Source organism: Poecilia reticulata, chromosome 22, assembly GCF_904066995.2.
Source record: "Poecilia reticulata chromosome 22, P_reticulata-male-v2, whole genome shotgun sequence".
Lineage (NCBI taxonomy): Eukaryota > Metazoa > Chordata > Actinopteri > Cyprinodontiformes > Poeciliidae > Poecilia > Poecilia reticulata.
In genome coordinates, this window is record NC_088851.1 from 4,651,169 (window position 1) to 4,667,902 (window position 16,734).

The following is a 16,734-nucleotide window of genomic DNA, read 5'->3' on the forward strand; positions in this document are numbered from 1 at the left end:
TGTATCCCTTCAATTTGGTTTACACACACACAGAAACGCACACATGCACTCAATTGTCATCTATACATAGGAGGCAGATGGATATTTCGGGTTGCAGTGTGACCTTCAGGCTATAGGAATGTTCCTCCCTCCGTCACACACGTTACATCGACTGGCTTTTTTTCCTTTAAATATTTCTACTGCTGCCTGCATGAATGAGCGAGGTGAGGTGGGTTCAATGCAATCAATTCCAGATGTCAGATTAAACTATAACCTGTTAACTAACGCCGAATCGCTCTATATCATTTTCCCGTGGCATTTGTTTTCATCGAATCAGTATGAAGCTGAAAGCTTTTCTGGCCTCAAACTTGGAGGGAGATCAATCACAGGAAATTGGCTCAAAGGGAAGTGACATTGACCCTGGCTGTGACTCGGCGGCGCCGTGCGCACGCATGCACAGACGGGTCCAATCCCCCATCCCTTCCACTATGTGTTGGTGTTTGTACATAAACGTCGTTCAGGATTAGTGTCACCGGCGCCGCCGACAGGCTGGGAGACGGGTGATTGACAGCGGGATAGAATGTGGAAGACTCTAAGAGTGAATATAAATCAAAGCCATGATTCAATATCGGCCTGCCACACTATTGTTGTTCATGCTTTTCAGGAGCTCTATACAAAAACCCCATAGGAAAGACTGAATCTGGTTATGGATTATGATGTTGACCTCTTTTCCACCATCTGTACTCCTTCCAGCTGCATTGTTCTTTAGGGTGTTTTCACACCCAACACTTCTGGTCTTTAAATGGAGCGGCGTGCATTTCACCCTTTAGCCCTGACCTTTTGTGCAGGTGTGAATACAATCAAGTGGTCCAAACAACCGGACCACTTTTTGAGGTCGTCTCAGTCCGTTTCCAAACCATTCTGGTAAGGTTTGCCTTTGGTGTGAAAATATGCATCTTTTTGGACTTTATGAGCCACTGTTGCTAGGCATTATAGTAAAACGAACAAACCTGCGTCGCATGAGCAGCACTTGACACTGAAAATGGTATTGCTACTGTAATAACCTCACAAATGTCCACAAGCAGGACTTCTGGAGTCTATAATCTATAGTTTTTCCAGGTCTGTGACATGTGCTGCCCCCCATATTTCTGTCCAATGGAAGCAATGAGCTACACCCGCGTGGCTTTGTTTACAAATTATAGTCCACTTGCAAAAAAGCACAATGTGAAAGCTAAACACACCAACTGAAAAAAACTAAAGTTAGCTTTCAGTCTGGACCAAACAAGCAGACGAAGGGACTTTCCTGGGTTAAGTAGACCCTTAAACACTAGATCTCACCACCATGCACTTCTTTTCAATGTCTCTTTTTGTAGCTGATAAATACAAATTAAACACTTGTTGGACAGAGCACAGGTAATACGTTTAAACTAGAACTAAAATATCAAAAGAAATACAGAAATAAATGCCTAAGGTTGCTTAAAGGCGTCATGTCAAATGATTAACTTCATTTAAATGAAGTGATTAACCTGTCTAGGCTGAACGTATCTGTGACGATCCAGCCAAATTTGCTGTACCGTAATTCCGTGACACTGCGCTATATGAAAAATTCCAACGTTTCTGAAAGGGGAAACGTTGCACATTCCAGCCAATATCGGGTTATTACAGTAATTTCACTGCCACCGTAGCAGGGAGTGAAATCAATCTAAGGGGCGCTCTTTTAACCTAAAAGGACGACGGGCTGCTAGATGAATGACTGCCCTAGCACCCAACCACCAGGCTTAGCAGGTATTCTGGGGAAACCTTGAGTTGAGGGTTATCACGTAAGAAGGTTTGACCATTTTGTGGTTGCTGGGCAGAGAAAGAAATGTAAAACAAATTCTGGACAGTTCCCTAGTTTTCATCTTATGTTGATTCCTTCTCAGGTTTCGATTCTTGTGATTTCTTTGATCTTAGATTGATAGTTTTCGTCTGTAAGAGACAAAAGTTAACTCTAAAGTTTGATTTCTATGGCATTAGAAGTAGCTAGCAGCTTTCCGCCGCAGCTTCTCTTTACTCTACAAACTTGATAAATGAGACATGGGCAAATCTTATTTGTATAACTGTCAATATTCTGGAAGCCGAGCTGCCAAGCTTTCCCCTTTTTGCTTCAAATACTAAGTCTCACACAAACCCTGTGTTGTTTGCTCTAAGCTGCTTCTTTCTGGTGCAGACTGACAGACTTGCTTTCTCATCCCCATGGGACACCTGAGAGAGGAGGAGGGGAAAGAGAGAGGGAGACGGAGAGGCCCTGAACATGCATCAGAACCTTCCTGTCTGTCCTAAGGGGCCTCTCCAGGTGCTTGACTTCCTCTGCTGCCAGTGCTGTGCCAGAATCTCTGCTCTCCTCCTCTACCAGCTTCTTAGTCTTTTATTTCTTCCTCTTGTGAATCACTTCTTCTTCTCTCTCAATCTTTGTCTACACATTTGCTGCTGCAAAACTGCTTGTATGCTTACCTCAGCCGCTTTTCCCTTTTTGTTTGCTCTGTCGTTCTTTATACCCTCCTCATCTTATCCTTCTCTTTGTCTCCTTTTCTATACTTATCCCTTTTTACTGTTTTCTTCAACTCACTTTTTTTAGTGTCTGACATCATTTTCAGGTTGCAGGTAGCCTAAGAACTAAGAAGTACCTCATGGCTCAGTCTTTGTCCTGATTGGTCCCTGAGTCTTTGGCTGTTTAATAATCAATGAGCAGGACCACTTTGTTCGACTTTAAGCTTTCACTCTCTCCTCCTCACCGGAGTTGACGGTAGAGCACAGGGAACATGTGCAACCATGGCCAAAAGTTTGGGCGGTGATGCAGGTCACCTTTGTGACTGATTTATGAAGACGATATTGGAAGACCGTTCAAAATACTTTTTATAACCTTTTATAGCTTTTTATATTGACCCGTTAAAAGGATCCCCATCTATTTGTGCTTTAATATTTGATGGCTTCACTGTGAAACCACCAAAAATGTGTGTTAATTGTAGACCATATTTAAAGTATTCAGAAGAAAATGCAGCTTGGGAAACTTAATTACCTAGATGCTATTGGCTGGCCTTTGCATAGCAACCAATCAAGATTGCTACGCAAAGGCTGCTTGGTGCTGATTGGCTGAAATAAGGAATACTGTGGATGTTACCTGCTGGTGTAGAGCCAAGATAGTTACCAGTGTGCGTAATGATGCATTTTAAGGTAGATTGAACTATTTGAATCTGCAATTCAAAGCATTTGTCGAGGTGGTCAAGCATTTGCAGATTTCAGTTATTCTCTATTCTCTTGTTTACTGAGCCTTTTCACCTTCTGTCTTGAAGAAATAAGCAAATCTGACTAAAAATAATAAAGTGAAGATGGAGGACATCTCTTTACTTGTTAGTTTAAGAATACCAGCGGACCACTGAACTATCTTTGAAGCCGTAAAAAATAATAATAATTTCAGTTCAAATTTTTAGCGGTCTTTAGGATCTCATAGTGTACTTTTTGATTACAAAAGTGTTTGCTTTTTTTGAGTTTTTCTCATGTCAGCCACCAGGCAGTGCTGAAAATCAATTGCTCAGTAAATCTCTAATACAAATTTAGTTTGCAAACTGTTCGGTTTTTAAAAGTTTGCATGCGGAGAGCTTTATTAGCTAAAACACAAAAACTCCTAAAGCTAACTTCATTTGAATTCAGTCAAACCATCAAGACAGATGAAGCTGTGAAAAAAAATACAACAAAAGTCACCTACTGAGCTCACTGTTGGCTGAAAAGGAGAGTCAGAAGTTACTATGACTGCTGGAGATGAGCACCTGCTAAGTTACGAGGGTATAGAAAATTGAAAACGTTTGAATCTTAATTGTAATTGTTTTTCAGAATATGTTAAATCGTTAACAATAAAAATGTTAGTTACAAAGCAAAATGTTTCATTTTCCAAACTTTCGGCCATGACTCTCTCGCTTCCCTACAGCCGAGGTATTTTCCTCTTGCCTATTCCCTTCTTTGTCACTGAGCACAGGTGTTTTCAGACCTTTGCTCTGTGGAAATGAATGTTGGCAGTGTGGGACTAGGAAAAGAAAAGCTTGCACAATCAAACTTGATCCTCGGACTAAACTGCACTTCTCCTGCAGCACCCCCAGCAAGAAAAAAAATGTCTGAATCCCATATCAAAGACCTCCTGCATCTTCACTTTATTTTTAGTCAGCTTTGTTTATTTCTTCAGAGTAGAAGGTGAAAAGGCTCAGAAAAGCTCATCTTTTCTTCTTTTTACTTTAAGGAAAGCATTTTATGAAAAATTCACTTCAAAATCCTCATTTTCCCTCAGAAGCTTTTTTTTGTCTATTGCAAAAATTCCTGTTCCAGTGTTTTTTCTTTGTTCGTCATGTTAATATGTCCCCTAGAATCTGACATCTTGGGCAGCCAGTGCTTTATAGTCACCAAACTTTAATTTTTTTAAGCAAGACTCCATTTGAAAAGTAAGGGTCAGTCAGTTCATCACAGTCTATCTGGTTTCCAGAATCGCTCAGTCCCAAACAGACTGGGTAGATGGAATCAGGAAGGATTTGTTTTCAACTCTTTCCTAAGATTTCCAATATAATTGAGATCTAGACTTTGAATGGACCATTCTGACACGCGAATAAGCTTGTATTTTGTATTTTCCTGACACACATTGCGATTTTGTAGCACAGTCAAGTAGCCATGTTACCTTAAGTTGTTATAAAAAGGCTGTATATATATATCAAACATAACTTAAAAGAAGTTTGACTTCATAATTTGACATCTTGCAATTGGACTCTGTCTCTTTAAGAAGCTCCTACTCCTTCCTGTCATCACAACAATGCTACTATGCTCTTTGAGAGAGCAAGCTTTTAGGCACCCCTGAATGGTTACCATGGGAGATTCAAGGATTCCTCAAACATGCGTGAATCAAGCAACACTCCAAGTATGTTTTTGATGAAGGAATAACATTGTAACATGATATAAATCTCAAAAAAGTTGAATAAAAAACTTTTCCAGGCCAAACAGATAAGTTCCAATTAAGAAGCTGTTTTTAAGTCAAAACAGTTTTTAGGTATAAAATCTCATTCACAACAAATCATCTGTAACCAGGGTTGGGAATGTTGATGCAATTAAATAGAAATGAGTCAAGTGAGATGATGCTCTCCACTGGGCGGCAGATCACTGCCTTTCTAGTCGTGAATGAAAAAATGTTCGGACATGCCGGTTTTTGTTCCGCTCCGTCTCCTTCACCAAACCTAAACGAGATCCCCTATCCGCCTTCCCACCTCCGTGCACAGCAGAACAAAGTGTCTGAAGCTGCGCGGATTACTCAGCCATTTGTATTCTGCTGCGTCTTCGGTCCTTGTTCTATTCCAGGTAGTTAGGCTTTCCATGAGAGGTCAGGCCTATCTGCAGGTGCTGCAGGGTTGATGACAGGAGCAGGGTGCCGAAGAGGACCTCTGAGCAGTCGCTGCTGCCGGCGCACAGTTCAGTGAACAAAACTTATTAGCCGCGATGAAAATGAAGCGGCGATTGGCCAGTGAGCAGGTTTCATTTGCCACCCCTGGAGTGAACGCCAGCAGCAGCAGGGAGGATTAGTATGCAGCTGGCTTCGGACAACACAACCGGTGTGTCGGTGTTTGCCCTGTGGCTGTTGTCTTGCTGTCAGGTTAGCCAATGACACGTCAGAGCTCACCTCACTGGCCTAAGCAGCCTGTGGCAATAATGCACTTCCTCTGGCTCCATTTCCACTCTCCAGTCTGCCTCGGAAACAGTCGGTATTCATCATTTTTAACCATATTTGATTGTGACAGGTTTACACATGTGGCCTTTTTTTTGCCAGCTGTTTCGTTCTTTGCTTAATAAGAACTAAACCAGATTTCACTTCACAACCATTTAAAGATGATGCTAAGATAAACTCATAGTGTTCATGAAAACACTGCTGTAGTGAGATTCTGGTGTATTAAATTCTCAGTAGCAGAGTTTTGAATTACATTATTACCAGCACTGCTGCATATTTAAATAGGCAGAATTATGTAGAATTGACTTTTTTTGAGCTTACATTATGTTGTAAAGTTATTTTCTCATCTAAAACACACCTGTTTCTTTGTTTCTGTCATGCATATTTGAGAAAGCCTTTAATCTCCCATAGCAACCACACAATGGTGCTAAAGCTCCTCCTCGGAGCTGCAGTTTCCAAACTTCAGCATTCCACAGCAGCCCTTCCACATGACATTCCCTCACAGCTACTTTAGACTGGCCACCAACAACTAGCAAACACCTACCCCAATGTTAGCAAATACCTAGTTTGCTAACATTGGCTTAGCAACGATGTTAGTTAAACAGTTAAACAGCTAAACAGAAACCAACTATAGCATTGATACCAACTACCCAGTCACGGTTTTCTGACCATGCTGAAACCAGTTGTGTCCTGTGTTACTTTACTTATTTTTTCACTCATAATGTTGCCTCACAAACATTATAAAATGAAGGTTTCTTTTGTAACCCACTCTTTGTTTTGCTGACTCTGTCAAGTTAGGATGCCGCTATTGCGTCCTAACTCGAGGTAAAAAGGCATCAAGTTGGGAACTTTTTCCCTCCTTGCTTTAAATTAAGATTCTAAAACAAAGATACATTGAGTGTCAACCTAAAGACTCGCTTCTCGTTCCCGAAGTTTTATTTTGTTTCCGTTTTGGTGTTATTTTGGTTGGTCACTACAACCATAATAACAGCAAATCAGATCTACCTTGACATAGAAGTGCTTTACAACATGATTGATGGAACAAATGCTGCATTACCTTCATGTACTGTCAACGTTGCTGTTGTAGTAGTTGCCACATTAAAGAGCAGGAACTTGCTTTCCATTCACCTGTCACTGTGAAGGGTCTGAGGCTATTCATCACCAGTCATTAGCACTCCAGCTAAGGAAGTTTGCTTGTGGAAGTGGATTTATTTTAGGCACTGTGGGTATTTTTCTTCAAACTGAACCTTTGAGTGCTTTCAATCTACTTGTAGGCTACCTCCGTACTGCTTTAGAAAAGGCATGAAAACGCAACATATGAGACAAATCTCTGCAGTGAGTGGTGGGCGTTGCTGCCCTTTGGGCTACAAGCAGCAAGATCAACCCTCTGCAGAACTGACAGAAATCTGAACACTATAATCTGATGTTTTGGCACCGAAATTCTTAAAGTCAAAAGATGTTTTCCGACTTATAAAGCAGGGTTTTCGAAACGAGAATGTGGGTGAATGTCGGCAGCGTGTTTATTGTGGTACTTAACAGAGACAAAGATTATATTTAAACCTCAGATTTTTTTTTCCATGAACTCTCTCTGTGGCTGTCACTTCTGTGATTTATGTCTGTGCATTTGAATCAAAGAAGCAAGGTGTGATTGTCACAGGTGGTTGTGCAGAGACGGCGGAGGCCCATAGCTGCTCGTCTCTGCTCCATGTGGAAGAGTGAGATGTCGGCGTAATGGGATGGTGAGATCTGAGGCGCCGCAAACTAGGCTTGTTTTCTTTGTGGAGCTTGAGATTTAATGAGGTGCGCGACCTGGTCTGTCTCTGTTTGTGTCATCCTTACGGTGTGCGCCTCTATATGTTTCTGTCCTTTGATCTGTCTTTTGTTTCTTTGTCTTTTTACATCGTCAATAATTTTCTGTTTTCATCTCTCATCTGCTGTGAATCTGTTGGTTATTTCTACAATCATTATTCCTAATTTTTACTCTCTCTCCATTTTTCTCGATTGCTGTCTTCTCCCCCTCCCACCCTTACGCTGTTAAGAAGAGAAGCACATCTTTGATGTGAGGTTCATTTCCATTCACGTTGATCATTCATCAGCACAATGTCGCTCTTGAAGCAGTGAGCAGAGAACCAGATCAATAAGACGACTGAACGGATGGATCTCTTGAAGAGTTCTCTTCAGCCGAGGGAGAAAAAGCGAGTTATTTTTTTATTTTCGGTGGATGGCTCCTTAAATGGTCACTCTGATTGGGGGTGTGTGTGTTTGAGGGCAGGTGAGGGTGCGATGAACGAGGATCTTAAAGCATTACCTTCAATATCAGAAACTGGAGAGGCATTTATATTGGGGTTGTTAATCTTTGGAGAAAAGTCTGCTTCACTAGAAAGTAAAAAGATGTTACGCTTCAGCGTGGGAGTTTCTAATTAAATACACCTCAGAAAGCCTGGAAAGTCTGTTCATGTATTGTATTTGAGTGGAGAAGAAAAGCTCAGTAAACACTGAAGGGAAAAGAAGAAAATCACAACCCATTAGCCTTTTTCTACTACATGCCAGTAACAAGAAAAGTTTGTTGTTGTTTTTGACCAGTTAATACAACACATCTTTGTAGCAGTCCAGTGGCTACCTTAAATTCATCCAATGGATTGAGTTTTTTGTGCATTTGCTTGAAACTTCAACCTCCTTTTTTATTCCCAGTTAATCAGCCAGTTACTGAAATAGTTTAATTTTAAATTTTTTACTGAAAGTTTAATTTTTTGACCTTTGAAGAGGTTCAAAGGTCAAAAAAGTAATAGTAATTCCATCAAAGCTGAAACACCACCACATTCTTTGAATGCTGTTTTGAGGTTAGAAAAATATAAAACCCATTACCTGCATCAATGACCCTATGACAGAGTTTTTTTTTTTTATTTGATGGTCAATTGTTAGATTTAATTGCAGAAATAATAAGACTTAGAAAATCTAAATCATCAGACATGGGAGGGGGATCTCTACTGCACAGTATAAAACCCTGATCTTCACCAGCTATCTGGGCTCCAGATGTTGGGGAGGGAATTGAAACCATGTCAGTATATTTATTGAAGCTCATTTTTCCAATCCCAACTCTCCCCAATTAACAGTGGTGTTCCCCAGGGCTGTATCCTCGCGTCCTTCTTCCTCTCCAAAATCTTTTCTGAGATTACAGTACCAATTTCCACTCTTACACAGATGACACTCAACTCTTTGTTTCAAACCCACCACATCACCGCCCCACTCCCCCCCTTCTTGACGTCTTGATTCATAACCTTCTCATACGTAATTTAAATGAAACTGAAATACTTCTTATTGGCACGAAATCCACAATCTCCAAATCGGTCAAATTTTTGTTGACTATTGACATCTCTGCTGTTCTCTGTTACCCATAAGTCAATAGTCTGGGTGTTATCGACACCAACCTCTTTACGGCTCCCATTACTTACATAATCTCCTCTCCTCACCGCACTCTTTAACCTTTGTTCATATGATGTTCTTGATGTAAAGCAAACTTGAGTCTTGAAAGGCACCTATAGATAAAATTTATTCTACCCATCATTACTTAAAGTACCATTAAATTTTCATAGAAATGTCATATCAACAGCATGTTGAGGCACTTCTGACACATATTAGCCAATTTGAATGACAATATGGTGTACGTTTTCATTACAGTGACAAATGTTATCACTGTACCTGCTGTTTTTCTTTGTTTGAAATCCCCTTCTGGAAACATTGAGCTGTCAAATTAGTTATGCTTGACTCATTAGAATTTTTTGACATATTGCTGAATAATAACCCATCAGATAATATAAGCCTGCAGCAACTAAGACAAACATTGCGCTCAGATTGTTGAAGACATGCTTACATTTTTTTTAGATTGCATAAGGCAGAAATGTTTAAGGTGCAACTAAACCGCAAATCAACTTTGTTTTTTTTGCTGATGAACTTTCTAAATAGACCATTTACGGTTCTATCTTTATGTTGCTGTGTGAATTTAGACATTTTTGTGTGAATTTGTTTAGTTCTGAAATATTTTGCTGTTATAGTGCTGGCCTCCTTAGGTTGAATTTTTTCGATTGGTTACAGCGAAAAACCAATCGAAAAAATGATGTGATAATTTATGCTAAATCGGAAGTTATGCTAGAAAATTTAGCGTAAATTTTCTAAATACGTTCTGTTGTAGCTTGTGTATTTTGTTAACATTTCTGTATACCAACAATATGTCGAGAGTAACAGAAAAACTTCAGATGCTCCGGTATGTATGAACTGAAAAGGATTTTGATGGACTTTAGTTTGTGTAGGTGTGAGCACACAGCGCCCACTCTTTGTTTTTTGCTGTCATGTGAACACTGATGCTATAGTTGCTCTTTTGCCCTGTAACTTTACATCCAGGTAAAGGGAGACGCCGACTCTAAACCACCCAGGAATGAGAACAGCACACAGAACGATTTCCATTCCAATTAAAGCTGTTTTACCTGCAGTTGTTTAAACCGAACGCCCTACTGTGCCTTGCCTACCTCCTCTACCTTCTTTTACCGGCCCTGAACAGATGCTGCCTCTGTTTGACATTAAACACTTTCACCACATGTTGTGGAGCAGTGACATCATCCACAGTTGTTTTACATACTGTACCTGTGAAGACGCTTCTATTCGCGACCCCGCAGGAGTTCTTCTTTTGTCTGCACAAAGCAGGTGGAATCTATGAAGGTTACATTTTTTGAGTGTTAGGATTGTCATAAAAAGCCTCTTAGAGAAACTTCTCCTAATTTCACAGCGGTATGATTGAGCTGATTTACAGTATTGTAAAACATTTTTCTGGTTATGATTTTCTTCATTGGAGATGGATGAAGTGGTTAGCTGCAGGCCTAACTTCAGCCGATTGCTTTTTAAGAACAGAATTCGCATGCTGCTCCGTAAACGTGTAGACGACACAAAATAACTCCTCAGCCTCCCAGTTTTTGTCCCGTCTCCGAATTTCCTGCTCATCTATTCATCTCCCCACCTTTCCACAGCTGCTTCCTGTCGCTGCTGCTGGTGGCTGCCGTGGTGTGGAAAATCAAACAGAGCTGCTGGGCGTCACGACGACGAGAAGTAAGTCCGAATCTTTTTTTAAGGAAATACAGATTTCCTCCTTCTGCCTGTTTGGGGGGGGGGGGAGGAGAACAACCATCGCAATACATTTGTAGTTCTATTTATGTTTGATGCTGTGAAATTTAGGTTAAGCTGGATTTGTCTGATCAGTGTAAGAAGATTAAGCTCTGGTACTGATATCAAACTCTAGAGCAACTTTTGAACAAGTCTCTATTACCATGGATAATTACATATTAGCCCTGTCATGCATTGTGATCACTACAGTGGATTGCTATTCAGAAGCTGTTATCTTGTGTTCATGCTGGTGTTGATGGATGTGTGCAGAAGCCACTCAAAACAACTCTGTCACTGTTATGAGTTTTTACAAAATGGCGGGTCAAATTGTTGCAAGGCAATCACTCTTTTGACACAAACAGCCAATCAGTAAATGACAATCTTCTGACATCACATGGTTGGAACCCCAGTAGAGTAATATGGTACCACATCATCATTACCATTGGAAAACCCTTACAACTGTATAGTGCTGAGTAGGTGCCATCTCTAACCTGCTCTTCTTTCTGAACTGTTTTCTTTCAACCCTGAACGGACTGCGTAAAGTCACACCATAGCCCCTTAATTAGGATTTAACTAAGGCTATTTATTGCCCACATAGTTGCCCAGCATTACAGACGGCGTCATACTGACAGTCTAAACATAGTGGTGGTAGTGTGTTTGTTTTGAGCATTCTCACTTTTGACATACCTTGGGGCTCATTTTGGTCAGCAATGGTTTTCAGATTTTAACCTGTACCTCTCCTTTGCCCGGTCTCTGCAGTGTTTCAAAAGTTGTTTTGTGTTGTTTTTTGACCTCATGGATAAGTTGCCAGTGAGCTATTGGGGCAATTTTGAAAGGCTGGCAACTTCTGGGAAAGTTCACTACTGTTTCATGATTTCTCCCTTTTGTGGAAATTGGCTCTCATTGGGGTTTGTGATGTTTTCCAGACTGATGGATGTTAATCACTTTAGCTCCTTTTCCATGGGCTTAACTGCTTCTTCCACTGTCAACCTTAGCCAAATTCTCCATTTACAGAATCTGCTTCTAGGTTATCTAATAACGTCTTAGTTTTTCCAGGTCTTTCAGCCTACCTTAAGTTCAGACACAGTGGTTTTATTTATTTTTTTCCTCGAAAAATCTAGCAGTAATCAAGCCTGGGTGTAACATTGAAACAAATGCATGTGGTTACTCTGTTAATTCATCAAATGACTAGGTGAAGAACTAACTTCATAAAGGGTTGGATAGGCTATCTTTATCAGAAAATAAAATCATTTGTCATTTGAATTTCTTTGTTGCCTCCACGTTCTAAAACTCTTAACGTCTATTGTCTGAAGATGTGTGAAACTCTTTGACGGTACATTTAAAAAAATAATAATTTCAACCTTTTTTTCATGCTGAAAAATTATTGAAAAACATATATGACAAAAAATAAGATTAATGCATTGATACAGGAAGAATGACATGTTAGTGAGTCACATTAGCTGCATGGAAACTAGGGTAGTTCAGGAAGTTGGCATATCATTTTTCTTATCTAAGCCCCCCAGAATGAAAATGGGGCATTTGATCTGATGACAGTCTTTCTGTCTTTTTCTTAAGCATCAAGAGATTGCCTGAACATCGCTTACGGTCTAAGATGAGATGATGTTTAATTTCTGCAGCAGAAATGTTTCTTTGTTTTTAAAATCAAAATAAAGCCATTTTACTGTCAGGCAGGTGAAGGAAAGCCAAATGGATGTTTTTATTATTCCAGCAAGCTTCATTATTGCAACAGTTTCCTTTTCTGCACTTTAGCAAGTTAAGACCAAATGCGACTTGTTTAGCATGCAAAGGTTGTCGCAACAATGAGCAGACGTTACATTTCTTTCGTTTGTTTTAATGAGAGAAAACATTTAAATGAGGCATTTTGTTTTGTATCTTATGCTCTTTTTATTGCTCTTTGGGATTCATAACTAAAACAAATAGTTGTTGTATCTTTCAAACACGATTTTGAAGCAATCACCTTTATCCTTGAGCTTTTTGGGGATTTTATGAATTTCAGAGCGGAAAATTTCTCAGTGCTTAGAAATGTTAATGAAATGCTTGTTAAGTTGACCTGGATGTTTTCACTACCAATCTCAAGGCATTAAATGCTGCGGCGGTCATTGAAAATGATTTTGTCCAGCAGACATATTATGTCTTTCCAGAATAACTGCAACATTTTTGACCTGAGGGTTAAAATCTTGTCTAAAAGCTCCAATAACAGTGTTGGTGTATGAGGCTTCTAAGCATTTCAAGCATTTTGAAGAATTGTATGTGGCAGAGAAAAAGCTATATTTAGCCAATGGACTCGAAAGTGAAATTATGAATTTCTAGACATTGGTCCAATTCACCTGGCTCAGTGAAGATTACCTGTGAAGTTTTTGCTGCACTGCAGATTTGAAGTTTTTTTTTTTGACTTTGTGTAAAGATGCATTCAATTGTTTTGATCAGTGTGATCTCTTGACAGATGGGAACAATGACTACTATCTTGGCTCACAGCACAACATATTGCAGATTCACAGTTGCAGTATGTTGGATCGCTCACTACCCGTTCGCCTTTGCAGTGACATGAAACCCATTCACATTGTTCACTGCAAAACACAACAATTTACAAAGTATTTTGGGTCTAGTTTCTTGTGCACTTAAAATAAGACAAAACTAACTTATAAGTGAATTTTCAGCAAGATATAGGAGCTTGTTATAAGTCAATAATTCCTTAATATTGATGAAAGATTAAGATTATTTCATTTACAATATGGAGGAAAAATGTCATTACAAATTAAATAATCTGCCAGTGAAAGTAGTACTTTTTTATTACTTGTAAGTTAGTTTTGTCTTCCAGTGCACTAAGATATTTGTACTTGAAACTAGATCATAAACACTTTGTGGGGTTTTGTGTTTTTTGCTGTGCATCACATTAAAGCATCTTTAGTTGAAATTTTATGATGGAACAACCAAGAAAAATAATAGGTTTTATTTTATTCTATTACAAATAAAATCATGGTAAATGTTTGTATTCACCTATCTTGAGTAGACAGCTTTTGCTGCCAGTTTTGCACATTTGATAACTGAAATTTTTGCCGTTTTACTTTTCTTCTTTCCATAATATCCTATGTTTTTTTTAGATTTAAAACTACACATTTAAAAAATAAGACACATCTGCACAGGACAATTTCAATAAATTTTGTCACACTGAAACACACAGAACAAGCCACAACACCATCAGTCTTGTAAGAGGCTCTAAATACAGAGTGTAGGACATTCATGTAAAGCTGCTATGCTAGGCTCAGTTTGCGGTAAACACAAAAAAAACAAAACAATAATGCCACTGTCTGACTACAACCATAATTCTAAAGCAGCGCAAAAACTAAAAACCTTTATTCATTTGAGTAATCAAACTCAATGATAAAAATCCCAGACTGAGCACTGGAAGGAGATGAGAATCAAGCTGAATTGCGTAGGAAAGCAAACGCCACTCTACATCCGGTTCCTTGGAAACCCTCAAACCTCTCACTTAGTTTCTCACTTCAACTGAGCTGTTAAACATTTGCTTCTTGGACTGCAATGCTCAAAAGGCTCCAATCTGAATAGTTGAGTGTTAACAAATGAGTTTTTTTCTTGGCCTGTCAGCCAGTCTGACAAACTTTGCTGGCTAAGCTAATCCAAAGTGACGTGGAAACCTTAAAATGTCAGATTATTAGCATTGGTGAAGAATCCCTTAAACGATGGCAGCATGTAGAGTCATAGCAGATTCTCATTAGCGCCATTACTGCCTTTTGAATGACTTCCCTGGAGGTAGACTGTGTGTGCGTGGGGAGTGTTGTCGGGACTACAGGGATGTGGGGAGTGTGTGTGTATGCGTGTGTGCGTGTGTGTGTCAGTTTCTGCAGGTACACAAGTCATGCCCGTTGAAGTGCCCTTCAGCTGTCACCGTGCCCCAAACTGCTGTCATCACCCTCACCTCTGGAGGTCTCGCAACATCCACCCCGCACCCACTCCACACTCACTCCATCACAAACCTGCTGTTGTCCAACTGGGCCCTCCGCTGCCCTAACCTTTACTCAAAATTGGCTCTGGAACTTTAAGGGAATTGGTTGTTAAAGGCAGGAGAGGTCCAAATAAACACTCTCCACTCCCCCAACAGATTGGTTGAGTTTCATTGGCGTTTATTGTACTACTGATTGAAAAAGTGTGTTTTGAAGTATTCAACTACATAATGGAAGAACAAAGAAGTCACCAGTTATCTTTTATACCATGTAAACTTTATACCAAGCTGTTGTCAGGTGGGATAAAATCACTGTCCTTCACTGTGTTATTTGTTTGCCTGTCAACATGATTACTCTAAAACTTCCAAGCTGAGTTTGAGGGAAAATGATTTAAAGGTGGAAGAGCCAATGACCATTTTTCTGTGGACGTGGATCATTTTCTTCACAAGTGCGAGGTGGGCTTCCATCCCCAATGAAGGATGATGCTCATTGAAAGGTCCTTCTTTTGTTTGGCTAAATTGAGATAATCATCTGAATGAGTTATCAAGCACTATCAGGGAAAAATGAGATCAGAGAAGTTTCTGTCTCAGATAAGACAGAATATATTTCTAAAAAGTCCACAAAAGCCTATAAAAAATTCAGTTTCTCTCATGTAGAAAAATTGATCAAGCAAAAGTCACGTCAGAACATTTTTCTACCCTATGCTGTAACCTAGAGTTTATATTTATGGATCGAGCCCGAGCCAAACCTCACCCAAAATTCAGACCAAAATAATGTGCTTATTGTCGGGCTCATGCTTGTGTGGCTTGCTTCATAAGCCTGCAGAGAAAAAAAAATCACAAAATAAAGTTGTGTTAATCTACTTATTGTAGTCTCATTAAAGGAGTAGATGGTTTAACCTGTTGAGGACAGAAAGAAGGTAAGGTACAGAATTTCATCAGACTCTTGACAAGGGCAGCGCAATAAATGCACGCGCAGCCTCCCTGCTGCGCTCCTATCAATCACACATCACAGATAATTTGCACTTTACTGCACTGTCACAACAAGCATTACAATGAAACTGGAAGATGTTCAACAAAAGCTAAAAACTGCAGCAGCTTACGCAAATTATGGTCTAAAAAGAAAAGCAGGGAAATCTAACAACTTGGGTTTACTTTGGGTTTGGGCCTGTACTATTCAGCTTAAAAAAGAAAACACAATTTGTTTAGACAACTTTTGAATTCAATTATTATTGTAGTCAAGACCACCAAGTAGAGACCAAAACTAGCGCCCTATGCTAATATTAGGTGACGTTAACTTGTTCACCAAACTAGGTGGCAAATGACTGACAAGAAATGGAAACTAGTGCCCTAAAATGTACAGAACATGCTGTATACAGGTATCTAAATTAACATAATACTGACTAAATGTCTTTTGTGAAAAATTTTAGCACAGAGGCAGATTGCTAACATTAGCTAGCTAGCTTTGCTGATGTAACTTAAACATAGCTCATCTTTCTTTGTGATTCATTTCTAAATGACAACAAAAGTTTGAAATAGTCCCCAGCATCTCTGAAAACCTTTATGCTTCCTTCTGGATGTTGTTTAGCAAATATATCCTTTATAATTTATGCTGATGTATTTCTGAAGCGCTAATCCCAGAAAACCACCACTCACTTGCTTGGAGTGCGAGTGAAGGGAGTGGGTATGGTTGACAGTGTTGACAAAAACACATAATTAGCAATGAGTCACATTATAGATTGGATTTGAATCAGTACGTTCTGCATCCTGTCAAAGCAAGGGTGTTAACAGATGCATTTGAAAAAAAAAATCTGCCTATTTGGTAATATTTCCACAGTTGTGGTCTTGAAATAAAATCCTCAATGTCCAAGAGTGAGAGAAGATGGAG

General features: G+C 39.5%; 1 protein-coding gene across 2 annotated transcripts in view; it reads left to right on the forward strand.

Moving 5' to 3' along the window:
• atrn (attractin) overlaps nucleotides 1–16,734 on the forward strand; it is a 143,149-nt gene that overhangs the window by 73,298 nt on the left and 53,117 nt on the right. For both annotated transcript variants that reach the window (XM_081603589.1, XM_081603590.1), the window contains exon 26: nucleotides 10,732–10,810. In XM_081603589.1, coding sequence (XP_081459715.1) covers nucleotides 10,732–10,810 — 79 coding nt within the window. The remainder of the gene's footprint in view (nucleotides 1–10,731; nucleotides 10,811–16,734) is intronic.